The 21481-nt window shown below is 44.4% G+C and overlaps 2 protein-coding genes across 7 annotated transcripts in view; one reads left to right on the plus strand and one right to left on the minus strand.

Annotated features, from left to right (window-relative positions):
- NUDT22 (nudix hydrolase 22) overlaps positions 1-21481 on the minus strand; it is a 25750-nt gene continuing 4269 nt past the window's right edge. Inside the window, exons 1-7 of one of the 6 annotated variants that reach the window (XM_073658517.1) lie at positions 18728-19007; positions 12086-12660; positions 11405-11512; positions 9333-9430; positions 9159-9252; positions 221-388; positions 1-94 (exon numbers count right to left, since the gene is read on the minus strand). In XM_073658517.1, coding sequence (XP_073514618.1) covers positions 263-388; positions 9159-9252; positions 9333-9430; positions 11405-11512; positions 12086-12660; positions 18728-18887 — 1161 coding nt within the window. In that variant the 5' untranslated portion in view covers positions 18888-19007 and the 3' untranslated portion in view covers positions 1-94; positions 221-262. Of the gene's footprint in view, positions 95-117; positions 389-9158; positions 9253-9332; positions 9431-11404; positions 11513-12085; positions 12661-13202; positions 13315-17971; positions 18670-18727; positions 19018-21481 lie in introns of those variants that run through there. The other 5 variants (XM_073658519.1, XM_073658516.1, XM_073658518.1 and 2 more) reach the window with 5 other exon arrangements.
- Positions 18938-21481, plus strand: part of DNAJC4 (DnaJ heat shock protein family (Hsp40) member C4) — a 20695-nt gene continuing 18151 nt past the window's right edge. The window contains exon 1 of the mRNA XM_073658522.1: positions 18938-19075. The gene's annotated coding sequence lies outside the window, so the exon portion shown is untranslated. The remainder of the gene's footprint in view (positions 19076-21481) is intronic.

The following is a 21481-nucleotide window of genomic DNA, read 5'->3' on the forward strand; positions in this document are numbered from 1 at the left end:
CGATTCACTCAATTTACATCAGTAAAGATTCTCAACTTGCATCTTTCGGTCATCCACATCTGATGTGCGATTTCAGCGTTCACTGGATCCATAACTAAACAAATCAAATCCAAAATATACACTTATATTAAAAAAAACGTATTTATTACAAAACATAGTAAATATTCTACCAGAACGTGTGCTTCTTTATATACAGCGAGTTCAGACCACCATGTCCTACCTAGGAGTAAAAATTATTTTTGACATAAAGAGAACAATGCCGTCAGCGTACGTCCAGGTGTCCGGTCTCAGGCCTTTGCTCTCGTACCATGAGGTACAGTTTTGCACAACCTTTTGCAGAAGGACATAATTCTTTCCACATTTCTGAGTTTTCAATGGTCAGTAAATCCTGGGAAAAAAAAAACAAAACATACAATTAAAAAGAAAAACAAAACAAAACAACACCTTTTTAACCCCTTAATAACATTTGACGTACTAATACGCGTCTGTGCCCTGGGACTTAAGAACCAGACCCGTATTAGTACGTCATGGCGATCGCACGCGCACAGGCTGTGCGGGCGCGATCGCCGCCGGGTGTCAGCTGATTGTCACAGCTGACACCCGGTACTATGTGCAGGGAGCGGTCCTGCACCGCTCCCAGCACATTAACCCCCGCGATGCTGCGATCGAAGTCGATCGCAGCATTGCGGTGGCAAGGGGAGGTGATCGCAGATACTCCCCTCCTCTTCCGGCTTCCAGCGCTGACTGCCGTGGCTTCCAGGATGTTGCCATGACGACCCGATGTCGTCATGACAACATCCGGGTCACCAGACAACAGGAAGATTTTTTGGACATGCGCAGTGCATCTCCAAACAATCTTCTCCCTGTCCAGCGCTGACAGCCTGCATGACACAGGGATGGTGCTCCATCCCTATGCTATGCAGGCGATCAGAGAAAAAAAAGTGAAAGTCCCACAGTGGGACAAAGTAATAAAGTATTAAAACTATCAGAAAGTGAAAAAAAAAAAATTGTAAAAATATTTAAAAAAAATAATCCACCAAAAATAAAAATATAATGTACCCATCAATAAATATTATTATAAAAAAAAAAAACAACAAAAAAACCCAAACAATAAAAGTACACATATTTGGTATCGCCGCGTCCGGACCAACCGGACCTATAAAACTGTCCCACTAGTTAACCCCTTCAGTGAACACGGTAAAAAAATAAAATAAAAAACGAAGCAAAAAACAATGCTTTATCACCATACCGCCAAACAAAAAATGGAATAACACGCGATCAAAAAGACAAATATAAATAAAAATGGTACCGCTGAAAACGTCATCTCGTCCCGCAAAAAACAAGCCTCCATACAGCTCCATCAGCCGAAAAATAAAAAAGTTATAGCTCTCAGAATAAAGCTATGCTAAAAAATATTTTTTTCTATAAAATGGCTTTTATTATGTAAAAGTGCAAAACATAGAAATACGATATAAATGTGGTACCGCTGTAAACGTACTGACCCGAAGAATAAAGCTGCCTTATCAATTTTACCACACGTGGAACAGAATAAAAAAAAAAAAAAAAACAATTCCTGAATTGTTGGTTTTTGTTTATTCTGCCTCCCAAAAATCGGAATAGAAAGCGATCAAGAAATGTCACGTGCCTGAAAATGGCACCAATAAAAACGTCAACTCATCCCGCAAAAAACGAGCCGTCAAATGACTGTCGGCCAAAATCTGGAAAAATTATAGCTCTCAAAATATGGCGATGCAAAAACTAGATTTTACAAAAAATGCGTCTTTTAGTGTGTGACAGCTGTCAGTCATAAAACCCCATATGATTCTGGTATCGCTGTAGTCTCACCGACCCGAAGAATAAGGTCGTCTAATCACTTATACCGCATGAGGAACGGCGTAAAAAATAAACTCTCAGGTTAGGGTGGTGCTAGGGTTAGGGTGGTGCTAGGGTTAGGGTTGTGCTACGGTTAGGGTTGTGCTACGGTTAGGGTTGTGCTACGGTTAGGGTTGTGCTACGGTTAGGGTTGGGGTTGGGGTTGTGATGGGGTTGGGATTTTTTTCAAAAGTAAGAAAAAAAGATGACGATATGGTGACTAGTGTTGAGCGCAAGTGCTCGCTACTTGAGTTTGCATCGGGAGTTCTGGTATGCATTGAGTATCGTGGGTATTTGAGTGACATGCTCGAGTCTCCGCCCCATATGCTTCACGGCCCAAAAAACTTTGCGGGGATTGCCTGCCATGCACGAGCGATCCCCGCATGTTTTTTTTTGGGTGTCTAATAACCGTGAAACATCCAGACGGGGACTCGAGCATGTCACTCGAGCACACGCAGTACATGGTGCATACCTGAGTACCCGATGCAAACTCAAGTAGCGAGCACTTGCGCTCAAGACTAATGACAACTTATTCAATATGATGACCTAATGTTATCAAATTCTGTGTCGTACCTCTGGGTTCAAAATGTTCACTATACACCTTAATAAAATCCTTGAGGGGTATAGTTTCCAAAATGGGGTCACTTGTGGGGGAGCTCCACTGTTTAGGCACATCAGGGGCTCTCCAAACGCGACATGGTGTCCACTAACAAATTGAATGGAAAATCGGCTCAAATTGTTAGCGGACGCCATGTTGCGTTTGGAGAGCCCCTGTGTGCCCAAACATTGGAGCTCCGCCACAAGTGACCCCATTTTGGAAACTAGACCCCCCAAGGCACCTATCTAGATGCATAGTGAGCACTTGGAACCCCTAGGTGCTTCACAAATTGATTCGTAAAAATGAAAACGTGTTTTTTTTTTTTCACTTTTTCATTTTTACGAATCAATTTGTGGATCACCTGGGGGTTCCAACTGCTCACTATGCATCTAGATAGGTGCCTTGGGGGGTCTAGTTTCCAAAATGGGGTCACTTGTGGGGGAGCTCCAATGTTTGGGCACACAGGGGCTCTCCAAACGCAACATGGCGTCCGCTAATTATTCAAGCAAATTTTACAATCAAAAAGTCAAATGGCGCTCCTTCCCTTCCGAGCGCCCAAACAGTGTTTTTTCCCCACATATGGGGTATCTGCGTGCCCAGGGGAAATTGCACAACAAATTTTGGGGTCCATTTTTTCTTGTTTCCCCTGTGAAAATAAAAAAAAATTGGGTCTAAAGTAACATTTTTGTGAAAAAAGTTAAATGTTCATTTTTTTCTTCCACATTCCAAAAATTCCTGTGAAGCACCTGAAGGGTTAATAAACTTATTGAATGTGGTTTTGAGCACCTTGAGGGGTGCAGTTTTTAGAATGGTGTCACTTTTGGGTATTTTCTGTCATAAAGACCTCTCAAAGTGACTTCAAATGTGATGTGGTCCCTAAAAAAATGGTTTTGTAAATTTTGTTGGAAAAATGAGAAATCGCTGGTCAACTTTTAACCCTTATAGCTCCCTAACAAAAAAAAATTTTGGTTCCAAAATTGTGCTGATGTAAAGTAGACATGTGGGAAATGTTATTTATTAACTCTTTTGTGTGACATATCTCTCTGATTTAAGGGCATAAAAATTCAAATTTTGAAAATTGCAAAATGTTAAAAATTTTCGCCAAATTTCCGTTTTTTTCACAAATAAACACAAGTGATATCGAAGAAATTTTACCACAATCATGAAGTACAATATGTCACGAAAAAACAATCTCAGAATCAGGGGGATCCGTTGAAGCGTTCCAGAGTAATTACCTCATAAAGTGACAGTGGTCAGAATTGTAAAAATTGGCCTGGTCATTAACGTGCAAACCACCCTCGGGGGTTAAGGGGTTAACTTCCAACTTTTGGGACTAAGGCATCAATCAAATGTGTATGAATCGCAAACGTGGTCTGTGTTTTTCATGGATAGAACACACACCCATTATATTCTATGGGGATGTTCACATCTCCGGAGACATGTCCTTTTCTGATAGTAGTCACAGGAAAATTACCCTTACAAGTCTATGGGTAAAAAACAAAAAACAGAAAAAACAACAACACTGACAGCACACGCTACCATCTGTGTGATGTCCATTTTAACATTACAGTGAATAGGAGAAGGTTTTGTAATTTATAGAAATTTTTCTTCATACGAGAAAACCACTGATGGTAAAAACTGACAAGAACCAAACACTGATGAAAATCGGACAGTTTTTTTTTGGGTACCAGATAAATCCCTGATGTCTGAATAAGGCCCAAAAAAAAAAAATGTTAAAAAAATTATTCTGGGATGTAACCCGGTGCATTTTCTCTAGTGCACCCATGCACCCAGAGGATTAATTGGTGCACCTGGGAGCCGGGGTATGGGTTGCTAGGAGAGATGGGTGGGTCCAGCAATCCACATACCTCACCTCTGGGTGTGGTTAACAGCCTGGTCTGTATTTGGAGGGAGAAGACCTCCAGTGTGTGGTTTCCAGACGGAGCTGTGTGCTGTACGCTCACCAGCCTGTGTGACCACAGGTTCGGTGTACCAGAGACTTTGTTCAAAGTACTGTTCTCCTTTGTTGTGCCTGCACTAAAGGCTGTTTATTTGCACTTTTTACTTTTGTCGGTTTATGAAGTGAATAAACCGCTGGACATTTAAAGGAACCTGCCTCCTGTTTGCCTCTGAACGCACCTGAGTGAGTACCATCCCTACAATTGGTGGAGAATGCGGGCAACGTACCCAGCAGACACATGTGACTGCTACAGGAGGGACTGCATGTCCTGGGTCAAGTCTATCGCAAGCCAGCAAGCATCGCCAGACAAAATGGAGGACCGGCTGAAAAACTTGGTCCAGTCGCAGCAGCAGCAGGAGACCAACAGGCTGTTGTTACAGCAGATCCAGCACCAGCAGGCACAACGGCAGCAGATGCAGCTTTTGGCAACCGCCATCCAGGGAAGGACGAGCGGCCCAACCCCGAGTCCGGCTGATGACTCCCACGTCCGGAAGACGGTAAGACGGGCTTTGCAGAAAATGACACCGGGGGATGATGTTGAGGCCTTCCTGACCATGTTTGAAAGGGTCGCCGAGAGGGAGAAACTTCCACCAGACCAGTCGGCAGGGGTACTGGCACCATACTTGACGGGAGAGCCCCAGAAGGCGTACTATGACTTAACTTTGCAGGATGCTAAAGAGTATGGCAAGCTAAAGTCTGAGATCCTCGCAAGCTTGGGGATGACAATCACAGTGCAGCGAGTTCACCGCTGGGCGTATCACTGGGACAAACCACCTCGCTCCCAAATGTTTGACCTGTTGCACCTGGTCCAGTAGTGGCTACAGCCGGAGTCCTCCATGCCTGCGCAGATGGCAGAGCTTGTGGTGATGGACCAGTTTGTGCACTCTCTACCGAGGCCCATACAGACTAGGGTTGCCCAGGGTGATCCCTGGAATGCAGATGAATTGATTGGACTGGTAGAGAGATACCAGGGAAGGGGGGGGGGGTCGAAGGTTCTTTGGGAAGGCAGCCCCCTCCATACTGGGGGTCCCAGCAGGGGGCAGAAGCCCAAAAGTGGGTGGGGAGTCCAAGGTCCAAAGGGGCGGGGGAGGTGGTGCCCAAGGTCCCTACGGGTGATTTCATTTGCTGGAGGTGCCACGGCCCGGTCCATATAGCTGCCCATTGTCCCCAGACCCCTGAGCAGATGGATTGCAGCATAGGACGCCGTTGTTATTATGCGTATCCGGCCTGCAGTGTGAACAGTCCACCCAGCGAGGGCCCAGAAGCATGTCCTGTGAAAGTGAACGGGCGGCAGGTAACAGCACTGCTAGACTCCAGGAGTCTGGTGACCCTTGTGAGGGCCACTCTTCCCCTTCAACTGATCCCGGAGAAAAAAGTTGGCGTACGGTGCATTCATGGCGATGCAAAGGACTATCCAATGGCTAGAGTGGACATTGAAACAGCCCACGGTACCAAGTCCCACGAGGTCGGCGTCGTTCAGGACTTGTTGCACCCTGTAATAGGGTGAGACTTTTGTTTATTTTGGGATCTGTGGGGGATGGGTTCAGGGCTCGCTGGCGTGGTTGAGAAGCCAGGTAATCATGAAGAGGTAACACACCACATGCAGAGTCAAGATGGGTTTCCTTTTTTTTTTTTTGTGTTCTTGTGGGAGATGAGGAGGTAGTATCCCCTGAGCCTGACATTCCAGAGTTAGGGGTGACCAGTGAAAATTTGGGGTCTATACAAAATAGGGACCTATCTCTGAAGGAAGCCTTTAATAATGTCAGTCATAAATGGGGTTGCTCAGGAGTCAGGAGCTGACACAAGGTTTCCCCATTTTATGATGAGTGGGGAGTTATTGTACCGTGTCACGAAAGTGGGGGAGGAGCGTGTGGAGCAGTTAATAGTGCCAAACCCCTATAGACAGAAGGTGTTGGACATGGCCCATTCGCATATCTTGGGGGGACATCTAGGGGTGGAAAAAAAAACAAAACACAGGAACGGATTATGCAGAGGTTCTACTGGCCCAGGTGTAACAGGGAAATACTAAAGTATTGCAGGTCCTGCCCTATGAGTCAGCTAACAGCCCCCACCTCTCACTTTCAAAGTCCCCTCGTGCCACTGCCCATTATGGAAGTGCCGTTCTAGAGACTTGCCATGGACTTGGTCGGTCCCCTAGTTATATCTGCTTGTGGGCATCAATATATTTTGGTCATTCTGGACTATGCCACACGTTTTCTGGAAGCAATTCCCCAGAGAAACTCATCCGCAAAGAGTATAGCCCGCGAATTGGTCCACGTTTTCTCCTGGACAGGTTTACCAAAGGAGATCCTGACCGACCAGGGAACACCTTTTAGGAGTAAGGTGATGAGGAAGTTATGCAAGGTCCTGCAAATCTCCCAACTGAGAACTTCAGTTTACCATCCTCAGATGGCCTGGTGGAGAGATTTAATAAAACATTTAAGAGTATGCTGAGGAAGGCCATAAAAAAGGATGGTAGAGACAGGGACTGTCTCCTACCGCATCTGTTGTTGTCCATCCGAGAGGTTCCACAGTCATCTACGGGGTTCTTGCCATTCGAACTGCTCTATGGCCAACATCTGTGAGATCTGCTGGATATAGCCAAGAAAACCTGGGAAGCTGAGGTCACGCCCCACAGGAGCGTCATCGAGCACGTCGCTCTGATGCAGGAGATGATTGCGAAGGTGATGCCCTTCGTAAAGGAACAACTCCTCCAGGCACAAGAAGCTCAGGCCAGGGTGCGTCAATTCAATCCAGGAGACAGAGTCTTCGTACTAATACCTACAATGGAGAGCAAGTTCTGGCCAAATAGCAAGGGCCATATGAGGTGGTGGAAAAAGTTGGTGAGGTGAACTACAAGATTCATCAACCAGGACAACGTAAGCCGTACCAAATATACCATGTCAACCTCATCAAGCCGGGGTAAGACAGAGAGGCTGTGGAAGCTCCATGCTTGCTGGGCAAGTCAGAAGGTGACGTTGGAGGAGTCGCAATAGCGGAAAAACTCTCACGAAAGCCCAAAAGCAGCAGTGTCTGGAGTTGCTGCTCAAAAACAGGGATCTGTTCTCGGAATTGCCGGGGTGCACAAGGGGGAGAGAACACGAGGTTCTGACGGAGCCACATGTGTGGGTGAACGTGAAGCCCTCTTGGATACCTGAGGCCCGATGAGAGGTGATCTCCAAAGAGGTGACTCGTATGCTGAAACTTGGTGTCATTGAAGAATCCAAGAGCGGTTGGTCAAGCCCGATTGTCTTGGTCCCAAAGCCCGATGGTGAATGGAGATTCTGCAGCGACTATTGGACGTTGAATGAAGTCTCCAAGTTCGATGCATATCCCATGCCACGTGACGATTAGCTGATCGGGCGACTTAGGCCAGCAAGGTACATAACCACCTTGGATTTAACGAAGGGTTACTGGCAGATCCCCATGGCACAGGGAGCCAAGGAGAAGACTGCGGTTTCTACACAGGACGGATGCTTTCAGTATGTCCGAATGCCGTTTGGACTGCAGGGGGCCCCTGCCACCTTCCAGAGAGCCATGGATCGAATCCTGGCGCCCCATAAGAAATACGCTGCAGCTTACCTTGACAATATTGTTATATTCAGTCCAGACTGGGAGAGTCATCTGGAAAAGGTCCAGGTGGTGTTTGATGCACTAAGAAAGGCGGGGTTTTCAATAAACCCGAAGAAATGTGCCATGGGTAAAGAAGAAGCCAAATATCTGGGTTATGTAGTTGGTAGAGGCGAGATAAAACCCCAAATCAGTAAAGTTGAGGCAATCCAAACCTGGCCGAGACCGCTGTCAAAAAACAGGTTAGAGTCTTCATGGGGGATCGTGGGATACTACAGGAGGTTTATCCCAAAACTTTGCCATGATGGCCGCACCCCTGACTGAGGGGACAAAATCAGCCATGGCCAAGTGGACTGCAGAGGCGGAGACGTCCTTTCAAGAGATAAAAGTGGCTCTGTGTAGGCCACCGGTCCTGGTTGCCCCTGACTTCAAGAGAGTTTATATACTTCAGACAGATGCCTCAGATGTTGGTTTGGGAGCAGTCCTTTTCCAGGAGATACACAGGGAGGAGCACCCTGTTCTCTACCTGACTAGGAAGCTGTCCTCCTGCGAGAAAAATTATGCGGTCATAGAGGAGTGCTTGGCCATAAAGTTTGCGTTGGACACGTTGCGGTACTATCTGCTTGGTCGAAAATTTAGATTGGTATCCGACCATGCCCCACTCAGATGGATGAGGGAAACAAAGGGGAAAAATGCCAGGGTCACCCGCTGTTTTTTAGCCCTACAGGATTTCAACTTCCATGTAGAACATAGAGCAGGGAAGCTACATGGTAATGCAGAGGCCCTCTTGAGAATCCCCTGTCCAGTGGTAGAAAGTGCCAAGCCCCACGGCTTTAGGCAGAGGGGGGAGGTATGTAAGGTGGCTAATGGTCTTGTAATCGATGGGAGGTATGTATCCCAAAGATGGCTGGTCTCCTGCTTACTGCAGAATGAGCAAACAGATCCATCAGTGAGCTCTTTCTGACGGCGGAGTTTGTACCTCTTATCTATCTATTTTCAAGCTCCTTTCAGTTGATTTCTAACCACAAACATCGGATACATGCATTTAAGTAAAAAAGTCACCAAAAGGTAAACAATCATTTTAGACTCTATGCAGCAATACAACGTAAATTTATGTCATAGGGGTGCAGATCTAAGCCAAAACACCCAAGTTCTTACCTCTTTTTCAAGAAAAATTATTTCTGTTGATTCATGCGCTTCTGGTCCGCCCTGCAAGTATCTCTCCTGCACCTCTGCTGAAGTCAGACTGCACCTGAGAACAAGAAACGCCAAAAACATTCATTAAAAAGGTTAAAAAAAAACAGCTATTATTTGCGTCCAAACTGTGCTCACTTGACATAGAATTCAGCACTAGGTCGTCCTGCACTGGTGTGATTGCGTGCAATGCCCAGGAGAAGAGGTTCACTAAGAGTAGACAGGGGTAGATTAACCTAAAAAAATAAAAATATATAGGTTTCATGAATGTTTTATAAAAATGCATTAAATCAGTATAATTCAGGAGAGAAGCAAAAGCTGCAACGAGGACAGCAGGTGCGACATACTGACACCTCCTGGTCACTGCAGGTACTGCAAGTCTATAGGAGATGAAAGGCAGCCTGGAATTTAATTATGGAAACCACAAGATCCTACATCTGATGCCTACATCTAAGGCTATGTGCACACGATGCGGATTTGGTGTGTTTTTTTTCCATGCGGAAATGCAGCAGAAACGCATTGCACATCTTATCCCATGACATTTTGCAAGTTGTGTGCACATGGTCAGGATTTTTTTCTGTGCGGATAAAAATTGCAGCATGTCCATTCTTTGTGCGTTTCCGAACGCGGATTTGCCTATACAATGCATTAGAAAAACGCATGGCAAATCTGCAAGTAAAAACGCTTAAACACGTGAAAAATCCGCATGCGTTTTTTCTGCCAAGGACATGCAGAAATACTCTGGAAAATTTCTGCATCGTGGGCACATAGCCTATGGCTATGTGCCCACGTTGCATTTATGAAGCAGAAAATTTCTGCTGCATAAATGCAAGTCCTCTCCCGGAAAAACGCATGCGGAATTCCGCACGCATTTTTTGCGCGTTTATCACGCGTTTTCCACATGCGGAATTGCCTTGCGTTTTTTATGCATTGGACAAAGGCAATTCCGCTTGCGGAAACGCAAAATTAAATGACATGCTGCGGATTTTTGAACGCGGCATAAACGCTGCGGAAAAATCCGCAGCATGTGCATAGAACTTGCGGAATCCCATTGGGGACCATGGGGAGCGGATTACCTAGCGTTTTTCAAGCGTTTACGCTGCGGAAATTCCGCAGCATATACGCTTGAAAAATGCTACGTGGGCACACAGCCTAACACTTCCACCAAATACTCTCAGGTCAAAATTGTAAAGAGAAAGCCACTAAAACAATAATAAAAAAAAATTATATTAAAGATATATATATTTATATTATTTTTTATTTTTTAACCCTTTCTGGATGCGGCCAATTTTCACTTTTAGTTTTATTTTTATTCTTCTTCTGAGAGTCAGAGCGAGTTGCGATTTTGAATGGCACCATTTATTTAACCATATAACGGTACTGAGAAAATGAAAGAAATCTTCCAAATGATAAAAAAAATAAAAATTCACAATTCCGCCACTTTTTTTGTATTTTGTTTTTACAGCGTTCAGTTTGTGATAAAAAGAGACCTGTCAACAAGATTCTTCAGGTCAGTACATCTACGGCGATACCAATTTTTTAAGATTTTAGTGGCTAATAAAATTCAGAACTTTGTAGAAAAAAAGAAAATTTGTTTGTATCCAACTTTTATTTTTAGATCAATGGAACAGTGTGAAGACTTATTTTTGAAATGACGAACCAAAGTTTTTATTACCATTTAGGAGTAGGTACAACCAACCTATTGATAGCTTTTTATTGCATTTTTGGGGGCGGTGCGATGACCAAAAACCAACTGGTATTCAGATTTTTTTTTTTCTCTTTAGGGCGGTTACCTTATGGGTTAACTAGTTGTATCATTTTTATAGATCGGACTTGTACAGATGCGTAATGCCAAGTATGTTTATTTATTTTTTTAATTATCTTTCATTTATGAACTAATTCAAACTTTTATATTAAGCCTGTGGCAAAACTTCATGGGAGTGCAGAGATGGCGGTGACATGGCTAACCATTGGCTCCTGTAATCGCATCATCACCGATGTGTGACGGGAATGGTCGCGGGCGCGATCCCTCCACTTAATGTCACTGTCAGAGATGGATAGTGGGTAAACAGCAGCGATCAGTGCCAGCTCCTATCACTGCTGCTGGAGGCAGGTACTGGCTGTAGAACATTATATCATTAAATAATTATAGATGATTGTGTCCAGTAATGGGAAACCTTAGACCTGTACGGGTGGTAGGAGACCCTCACCTCGTCCCGTATCTCGGCGAGAATGGATGAGAACAGCTCTCTGATGACTAATTCTGGTTGCAGAACTTCCAGGCTCAGCTCTTCCTCAGGAATATTGGGAGCCACAGCCTAAAATGGGAGGCAGAAATTGGGCGTTGTAACTTTATCTCACGTCACCTGGTTACTAGCAAGGCCATCACCTCACCGTCATACATGACCTTTCATGTCAACTAGTTCTACCAGTCTGGACAAGTCTTCACCCCAACTAGTAGCCCAGCTTCTGATTCACTTCTAGGCAGGCAAAACAATAACCCCCTGGAGGCAACCAAAATCACCACCTGTCCTTAAGCTGGCCATACACACTTAATAGCACTGTTTGGCAAACAGCTATTCCTCCCGATCCCCCAAACATCTGGATGCTTGGCTGAGTGTGCATGCGTCCTGAATGGGAAGAGGGCTGTCAAACTCCGTTAAACACCGCTCTCTTCATGTGATAACTATAGGATTGGGCATATTGATTTCCAGCAGTCTGATCCTTTTGTCAGGGAGTCATAACATCACCCTACACATCCGACGGTCAGTCAGTCGCCCCAGAATTGGCCAACTTACTGTGATGTTCCTTGATACAGCTCGGTTATCCCTTACACTTTTGCTATGGGGCAGAGGTTGAGAAAGGTCACACGGTCTCCACGTTTTCTTTACCTTAGGTTCAGGATGTCCTCCTGGTACATCGAGTTGGCCCGGGGCCTCTCCTACTATATGGCTTCTTCTCAGCATCACAAAGCGCCCATCTTTACATTGTAGAGCGGCTCCTACACCAAGTGGCTGTGCCAAGTAAGCCTGCGTGTCCCCAAACTCTTGTCCTCCCTTCTCTTGCAGGGCACTTGCCTCGCCGGACCAGTTGGTACCAAGGAAGTCTCTGTAACATGTCAGTGCCAGGTGTAGGGTCAACCCTCCCGGTTCATCCAGGGTAGCTTCACCTTCTCCTCCTTTCCTTCCGCCATCTATTTTCACGGCCTCCTTTTTCTGCTCGGCTGCCTCTCTCGTTCCAGCCTCTCCTTCGGGCAGGACAGAATGAAGCCTGAATTTGGCTCCATTAAATACCCAAGGTTGCTTTCGCTGACGTTCTTCAAAGTCCGAGAGAATCCGTTCTTCCAATGGAGGAGGAAGGCGGCGGCGCTGATACAGAGGGGAGAGCTGAGCGTGAACTTTACCTTCAGGGATCCCCTTGGGGGTCGGACTGCAGTATAAGATGGAGATCTCGGGATCCATGTGTCCTGCAGAGAGAACATGAAATGAGATCATTACCGTTCAGTGCATCCGCTGGAGGACTTCATTTCCATCGCGGAAAGATGGGGGTTGCAGTTGCTCATTCATATGTTTTCTATGAAGTCCTTAAAAAGGGGTATTACCATCTCCAAGATCATATCCCAATATGTAGTAGGTATAATAATAATAATAATAATAATATTAGAAATGTAGTATAGTTTTTCTGATTTGCTAGGTCTCTTTCCTCATGTGCAGAAACTTAGGTATCCATGGTTATGACCACTAGTAACTAGCTGTCACTATATCAGTGATCGTAGCAATGGATACCTAAGTAACTGCAGTGCACTGCACATGAGGAAAGAGACATAGCGAATCAGAAGAACTATACTACATTTCTAATTGGAGGTACTTGCTAATATTATTATTATACCTACTACATATTGGGATAGGATCTTGGAGAAGGGAATACCTCTACAAAGTGTGAAAAAGCCCCCAATGGCTGCCATAAATGTAAAACATTATAATGATGACGGACAATAGCAGATATTACCAGTGACAGCGTGGTATGGAGAGCTCCAGTACTCCGGCCGGCCACCTGTAATGCATAGACCGTGCAGGAGCCACAGTGATTATAAGGCATACCACGCCTGTCTGCTCACGTCAGGGACACCCCGGAATGTCACCCATCCAGTGTAATTGTTTCTACCCCACCTAGTGATGCCTTACACAGCAGATACAGAAGTGTCATCACAGACCTCACAGACCATGTGATATTTTAGTTTTTCTTTTTTAATAAACTTGCAAAAATTTCTACATTTCTGTTTTTTTTTCAGTCAAGATGGGGTGCAGAGTGTACTTTAATGAGAAAAAAAATGAACTTTTTAGAATTTACCAAATGGCTGCAATGAAACAAAGAATGAAAAATTTAAAGGGGTCTGAATGCTTTCCGTACCCACTGTATATATACAGTACAGACCAAAAGATTTAAAGATTTTTCTGTATTTTCATGACTATGAAAATTGCACATTCACACTGAAGGCATCAAAACTATGAATTAACACATGTGGAATTATATACTTAACAAAAAAGTGTGAAACAACTGGAAATATGTCTTATATTCTAGGTTCTTCAAAGTAGCCACCTTTTGCTTTGAGGACCGCTTTGCACACTCTTGGCATTCTCTTGATGAGCTTCAAGAGGTAGTCACCGAAAATGGTCTTCCAACAATCTTGAAGGAGTTCCCAGAGATGCTTAGCACTTGTTGGCCCTTTTGCCTTCACTCTGCAGTCCAGCTCACCCCAAACCATCTCGATTGGGTTCAGGTCTGGTGACTGTGGAGGCCAGGTCATCTGGCGTAGCACCCCATAACTCTCCTTCTTGGTCAAATAGCCCTTACACAGCCTGGAGGTGTGTTTGGGGTCATTGTCCTGTTGAAAAATAAATGATGGTCCAACTAAACGCAAACCGGATGGAATAGCATGCCGCTGCAAGATGCTGTGGTGATTTTTTTGAATAAATCTCCAACAGTGTCACCAGCAAAGCACCCCCACACCATCACACCTCCTCCTCCATGCTTCACGGTGGGAACCAGGCATGTAGAGTCCATCCGTTCACCTTTTCGGCATCGCACAAAGACACGGTGGTTGGAACCAAAGATCTCAAATTTGGACTCATCAGACCAAAGCACAGATTTCCACTGGTCTAATATCCATTCCTTGTGTTCTTTAGCCCAAACAAGTCTCTTCTGCTTGTTGCCTGTCCTTAGCAGTGGTTTCCTAGCAGCTATTTTACCATGAAGGCCTGCTGCACAAAGTCTCCTCTTAACAGTTGTTGAAGAGATGTGTCTGCTGCTAGAACTCTGCATGGCATTGACCTGGTCTCTAATCTGAGCTGCTGTTAACCTGCGATTTCTGAGGCTGGTGACTCGGATAAACTTCTCCTCAGAAGCAGAGGTGACTCTTGGTCTTCCTTTCCTGGGGTGGTCCTCATGTGAGCCAGTTTCTTTGTAGCGCTTGATGGTTTTTTGCAACTGCACTTGGGGACACTTTCAAAGTTTGCCCAATTTTTTGTACTGACTGACCTTCATTTCTTAAAGTAATGATGGCCACTCGTTTTTCTTTACTTAGCTGCTTTTTTCTTGCCATAATACAAATTCTAACAGTCTATTCAGTAGGACTATCAGCTGTGTATCCACCAGACTTCTGCACAACACAACTGATGGTCCCAACCCCATTTAAAGGCAAGAAATCCCACTTATTAAACCTGACAGGGCACACCTGTGAAGTGAAAACCATTTCCGGTGACTACCTCTTGAAGCTCATCAAGAGAATGCCAAGAGTGTGCAAAGCAGTCATCAAAGCAAAAGGTGGCTACTTTGAAGAACCTAGAATATAAGACATATTTTCAGTTGTTTCACACTTTTTTTTGTTAAGTATATAATTCCACATGTGTTAATTCATAGTTTTGATGCCTTCAGTGTGAATGTAAAATGTTCATAGTCATGAAAATGCAGAAAAATCTTTAAATGAGAAGGTGTGTCCAAACTTTTGGTCTGTACTGTATGCACACACACATATATATATATATATATATATATATATATATATATATATATATATATATATATATATATATATATATATATATATATATATATATATATATATATATATATATATATATATATATATATATATAATGTGTGTGTGTGTGTGTGTGTGTGTGTGTCGTACGTCATCACTGAGTAGGGGAGACATCAGATGGGTGCAGCCATGATGGGGCAGTGATGCAAGCACCTAGACACCATGTGCACATTCCAGGCGCAGTTATGGAGCCGCCGCAGCACAGACTGGTTCCCACATTATGTACATTGTGTTACATAAGACACCTAATACCAGACCAGCAGCTGAACAAATGCTGCAGTGGTAATCCTCTGCTCAGTTCCTGGAGTGCCGGAGTTCACACCAATTAGTGCATATAAGAGAGGACTTGTTAGGAGGAAATTGAAAGTGTTCAACAATCCCACACACTGATTGTAACACGTCTACTGAATTACTTAAAAGACAGATCCCAACTGGATCAGCCACAGGGCTAGTATCCGCAAGAGAAATTATATACAGTGCAATGTATAGTATGCGGTGAATCCGCATGGTTCAATGAACACATGCGGATTCACCTGCGTTCATAGAACGTAGCATAAAGTATACTGCCTTCAAAGCGCTGCCTGTCCGGATCGTGTGCACATACCCTTGGCGTCCTTTATCCTGAAGCATTGCCACCAGAGGATTTGTGGCAAATCTTTTCCCTGTATGTTCATTAAGAGAATGAGCGGATTCTCAGCGGAAGCCGCCTGAAGAATGAACATGTTACTTCTTTTTACCACTTCAGTTTCCAAACTCTGTAGTGGTTAAAAGAAGTCATAAAAGGTTGAACGTGTGCACAACATTGTCATTTTTACATTGCTGTGAAGTATGCGTATTTTTTTAGGCGTTGTCTGGAAGGAATCTGCCTAAAAAAAAAATAAATAAAAAAAAAAAAGACACCATGACTGGCTTCTGCTTCAGAAACTCCTCGGTGTGCACACAGTCTAATAACAGATCTAGTAAAAAGAATCCCTTACAAACAATAGGGGTGAGATCAGAGCAGTGTGAGGCCGGTCGTTTCAACACCAAACTCCCCAAACCATGTCTTTATGGAACTTGTGGCACTGGGCACAGTCATGGCGAGCATGCTCAGGTGTTTTCCCAGTATCTTCAGCGTGCTCAGATGTTTCTTAGGCATTCCTCACATGTATTAAAGCTGTCAAACAGTCGTAAATCATGAGCACTGAGTGATTAAAACATATCACCGAGCACCACTGAAGATACTCGGGAAACACCCGAGCATGCTCGCCGAAAGGGTTAACAGAACATACTCGCTCATCACTAGTGCCTTGTGCTCAAGCGTTAAGGTTTCTCTTCACTGGAACTAAGGGGCTCAGGCCAACTCCAAACTTTATACTTGGAACAGTCAGCACAGTAAGTTCTGACATTTGGCAAACCCAGAATCATCCATCGGATGCCATTACTAGAAAAAACATGTTTCCTCTGCTCCAGAGTCCAGTGGTGGCGGATTTACATCACTCCAGCTAACGCTCGGCAATGTGCTTGGTGATGTACGGCTGCATGCAGCAGCTCGGTCCTGAAGCTCCCAGCGGGGGCGCAGTGTTTATACTGATGTTAATACTAGAGGAGGTCTGGACTCTGCAGTTATGGAGTCAGCAGAGCGTTGGTGACTTTTCTGCCCTCTGCTCCTCAGAACTCGGCCCCCCGCTCTGTAATGTTATGTGGTCTCCACTGCGAGGCTGAGTTGCTCCGATTCCTTCCACTTCTCAATATCACTCACAGGTGATGGGGAGAGGGGGAGATTTAAGAGGGAAGAAATGTCATGATCGGACTTGTTACCCCGGTGGCTCCTATTAAAGGACCGAGCTGGTATCAGTGAGCGCTGCCCCACCAGCCATTCTGTTACATGACAGTAAAGGCAGACGGCATGGCGGGGGGCCGGAGATTATACACCGGGGGGGGGGGGGGGTGCTCGAGACACCAGGGCTTATACACCGGGGGGAGGGGGGGGGATAAGAGGGGGTCAGAGCTTATAGCTTATACGCCAGGGGGAACAAGGGGCCAGAGCTTTATACATGGGGAGAGATGGAACTGGATTAAAAACCTGAACTCAATGAGTAAGACGTGGTCCCAATACTTTTATCTATATAGTGTACTTTATACTGTACAAAAAAAAGACGAACACCTTTATACCAGACTTGTCAGCTCATGTATGGTCTCAGTAGGGAGGTTATGCAGACAGACACTCTGGTATTTGTAATCATAAAAAAAATCTGCAAAATAATAACGATAAATGAAAACTTCACATCTATCCTTCTAGACTGACAGGATAGATTTCAGCATATACGCAGTTATCCGCTTATGTTTCCTGCCACCCATAATTGCCCTGTCTGGTGATCTTGCCCTCTCATCTTCCTCCCTACTTTCATCCTTTCCTTCAGATAACCTCAGCAGCATGGCCATCAAACCCGCGTCTCCTTAGGAGCTTTATGTCCCATACCATCTGCCATTATACTGGTATTGTTATTGCGATTCTCCTGTTCTCTCTCATTTTACCTTTGTTTATGTAAAACAAACAAACAATGTAATTTGAGTTTTTCTTCGCAATCTTGAGATTACTAAACCCGATTAACTTAAGAACACCTGTCTGCAGGATTGTGCTCAGTAAACTACATACACTGTCAGGTGGGTGACATTACACTGATCAAAATAATACCTTGGTTGATGAATTCCATCCTGTGCTTCTTGTGTAATCTTTACTTTCAGTTTGGAGATAATGATATGCTCGTGCTTCGGGGCGACCTGTGGGGGGCGCTCTATCTGGAGCTCTGCTTACATATTCATCTGTATGCTCTTATGACAGGTCACTGTGCCTTCACTGACCTGCCAGTCAGGTGATTCATGCTGCCCAAAAATCACCCGCAGTCTGACTAAACAATTGCAGCCACGTATACATTATTCTCTGAGACGCTCCAGGGTTTCAGAGAGGATGAATGCTTTAAAGAGACTAGTCCGGTCCTGCCCAGCGCCACTGCAAAACGAAGAGGGTTCGGGGCGCTGCCGTAGATAGAGACGAGCAAGTCAAGAGGCGATAGATATTTAGTTAGACCACGCGTTTCGGGGACGGTCCATCCCCTTCATCAGGTACCGGATGCCACTGCCAGCGATTGACAGGTCTCCCCCCACGTATACAGCTCAATCGCTGTTTTCCAGGTCATTTCACATCCCACAAAAAAAAATAAAAATGTAATAAAATGATCAAAAAGTTGTTCAGACCCGAAAGCAGTAATGATAAAAACAACAGCTCATCCCACAATACACAACACCTGATACAACGCTATCAACCGGAAAAAGAAAGGGAGAAAAAAAGTTTTAGCTCTTGGAAGCACAGAGGAGCCCACTGAGGATGTGTCAGGGAGTTTGACATTGCCCTTAAAGGGGAAGATCACTTTTACCGTCTGCCACGTCATACCTGCAGCTCTGGTGACGTCACGAGGGTCCTCAGTCGCTGATATCCGTCCTAGAAATCGCAGGAGGCCCTGTAGCTGCCAATGTGAACGTCCCCCTCTACATACGTCACTCACACGGACTGCACAGTAATCTATAGCGCTGGTCTCCCCGGATCCCGTCATACACCCGGCCACATATATTGCAATATATCGCACACGTCAATCTCCCGTTACCGGCTCCGCCGCTCCGGCCCCGCCTCCTCTGCTCTCATTGGATAACTTTACCGGCCACAAGGAAACACCAAAGCCAATCAGAACCGACCTCTAGTTAGCGCATGCGCGGCCTGTCGAAGGTGACATCTGTGAAGACGGTAAGTGGGATTGACTTGCAACTCCCCCTAATACGCAGATGGTTTACCCCGTGCCTATGTAGTCTTTAATGGGGGTTAGTGATCTGGTACCTCTTTATAGGGGGTAGTCTGTGAGGCTGAATGTTGTGTACATAACCTCAGTGTAAAGAGGAGGCCTACGTACCCTGCAGCCAGTCACAGTAATGGGGGACAGGGACAGGGACAGTTATGTTCCTCCATGAATATTTAATTCCAAAATGGCAGCAGATCCCCCAAATCTCCAAGAAGTGCCCTATTAACCCTCACAGACCCACCAGAAGCAGTATCACAGGCCTGTGTCATCATTTTGGGGCGCCCCGCAGTATCCCGGACACACAGGGCGCACACAATGCAGTATTATGGCCACATTGTCTTTTGGGGGGCTGAAATATCCCCTTAAAAATACTTTAAAAAGTTTTTTTGGGTGTTTTAGGACGCTTTTTTGTGTATAGGGTCTTTTTTTCTAATTCAGTTCATATCGTGGTCACATTTGGAGCATTTTCTATCCCTGCAATGGAAATGGACTTAACTCCAAGTCTACACTGGGGTCCGGACGTGTGGCGGGGGCTCCGAAGCTGCTGTTTAACCATTTAGATGCTATCAATCACTGACAGCGACATTTAATGTAGCAATCGCTAGTGCGAGCATGAGACTGCTCTCATCGGCCCCCCAAGATGCGATTGTGGGTGCAAATGGGTTAAACATGGCGGCCGGATATCTGCTGATGACCCCAATGGCTACCATCTTGGTACTCCTGTAAAGCCTTGTCTGTGGCCCATCATTTACACTGAATACTGCAGCATATAGACAATATGGGTCTCGTATCTCCCTAAAATCATTAACAAATGAAAACTGTTTATAAAATGTTTTCATTCAACAAATGTTTTTATTGCATCAAAAAATGCTGTAAAGAGAAAAAAAATGTTACCATTGATGTTTTTATTGTATTAAAAATGCGATCAATACTTAAATACGATAAAAATGGCAGCCCGCAAAACAAAAAAACAAGCTTCATTGCTGGAAATATTTTTGTTCTGGGTTTCAGAAAATGGTGACAAAAACTTTTTTTTTTTTTTTTACAAAGTTTTGAATTTTTGTAAGTACCTAAAATAATTTTAAAAACTACTCAGGTTTGGTCTAGTAATTACTACATTATCATACCGACCTGCAGAATCACTTTAGGTAATTATTACTGCACAATAAAGGTCGTAAAAAACAAAACACCCCCAAAAAGTGGGGGTCAGTATTTTCCATCAGTATTTGGTCAGTATTTCACATCAGTATTTGTAAGCCAAAACCAGGTGAGGAGCAATCAGAGGAAAAGTATAATAGAAACATGTCGCTACTTCTGTATTTATCACCCGCTCCTGGTTTTTGCTTACAAATACTGATGTAAAATACTGAGCGTGTGAACATGGCCGAAGGATAAGTTATTAAGATCATATGACTGGACAATTAGTTTAATGGTGAAGCTAAGTTCTCCACTCCCCTTCTTCCCTTTTTTTTAAAAAAAAACTGGTGGAATTGGAACTAGTGTGAAAATGCCAAAACTCACAACATTTTTTCACAACTGTTAAGTTTCAGACAGTTTTACTGCAGATTTCGGGTGTCAGATGTTTGATGAAATGGGTCCTAAATTCTTAAAAAAAAATTCCTGCTCGCTGACTTTCACTACTTTGGTGGAACTTTCCATATTCGGTGATAGATGTTATTCATTTCCACACATTTTTATCATAATCATTGCTAAAATCCTTTAAATTGTATCAAGATGTTGTTTGAAGCCTAATCCACGTACGCCAGTCTGCTGGGGTGTATCTATAGGGGGCATAGAGGAGGTAGTCGTGCCACAAATCCAGGTGTGTGAGGGGCCCACAAAAGTGTTATAAATGGCAAATGTGGACCTGGGGAGAATGATTTTACACTGAGATTCAGATCTTCACGTTACGCCTCCAATACCTACAGCAGTTCATCAAGGGGGATTTTTTTGCTTGATTGCTTTTAGGGAAAAATAGAGCAATACATACAACATCCAATCTACTACTATTGGGGGTGATTGTCAGAAGGTCCTTGTTAGGGATTCATTCTCTCAGGTAGTGTTCACACAGGCAACGCAGTTTGGACCAAACATGCAGTTTTATTGCTTTCATAAAATTCCAGGGGATTCAAAACCAAAAACAGCCTCTTCTGGGTGCAAAGGTATCACAGTAACTAAACAGTCCACTTAGCATATATGTTATCACGAGCTCATCTGAACAGATTACAGTCCTTTCTACCTGAGCAAACTTTATAGACAGAAGACATACGGTCCTACCAGTCTCAGTATCTCCTTCAGCCCAAGCTCCAGCATCTTCCAGCGCCAAACAAAAGTGTTCAACTACATGCACCGTT

The sequence above is a fragment of the Phyllobates terribilis genome, unplaced genomic scaffold, assembly GCF_046119375.1.
Source record: "Phyllobates terribilis strain yellow unplaced genomic scaffold, ASM4611937v1 Scaffold_13__5_contigs__length_258822181, whole genome shotgun sequence".
NCBI lineage: Eukaryota > Metazoa > Chordata > Amphibia > Anura > Dendrobatidae > Phyllobates > Phyllobates terribilis.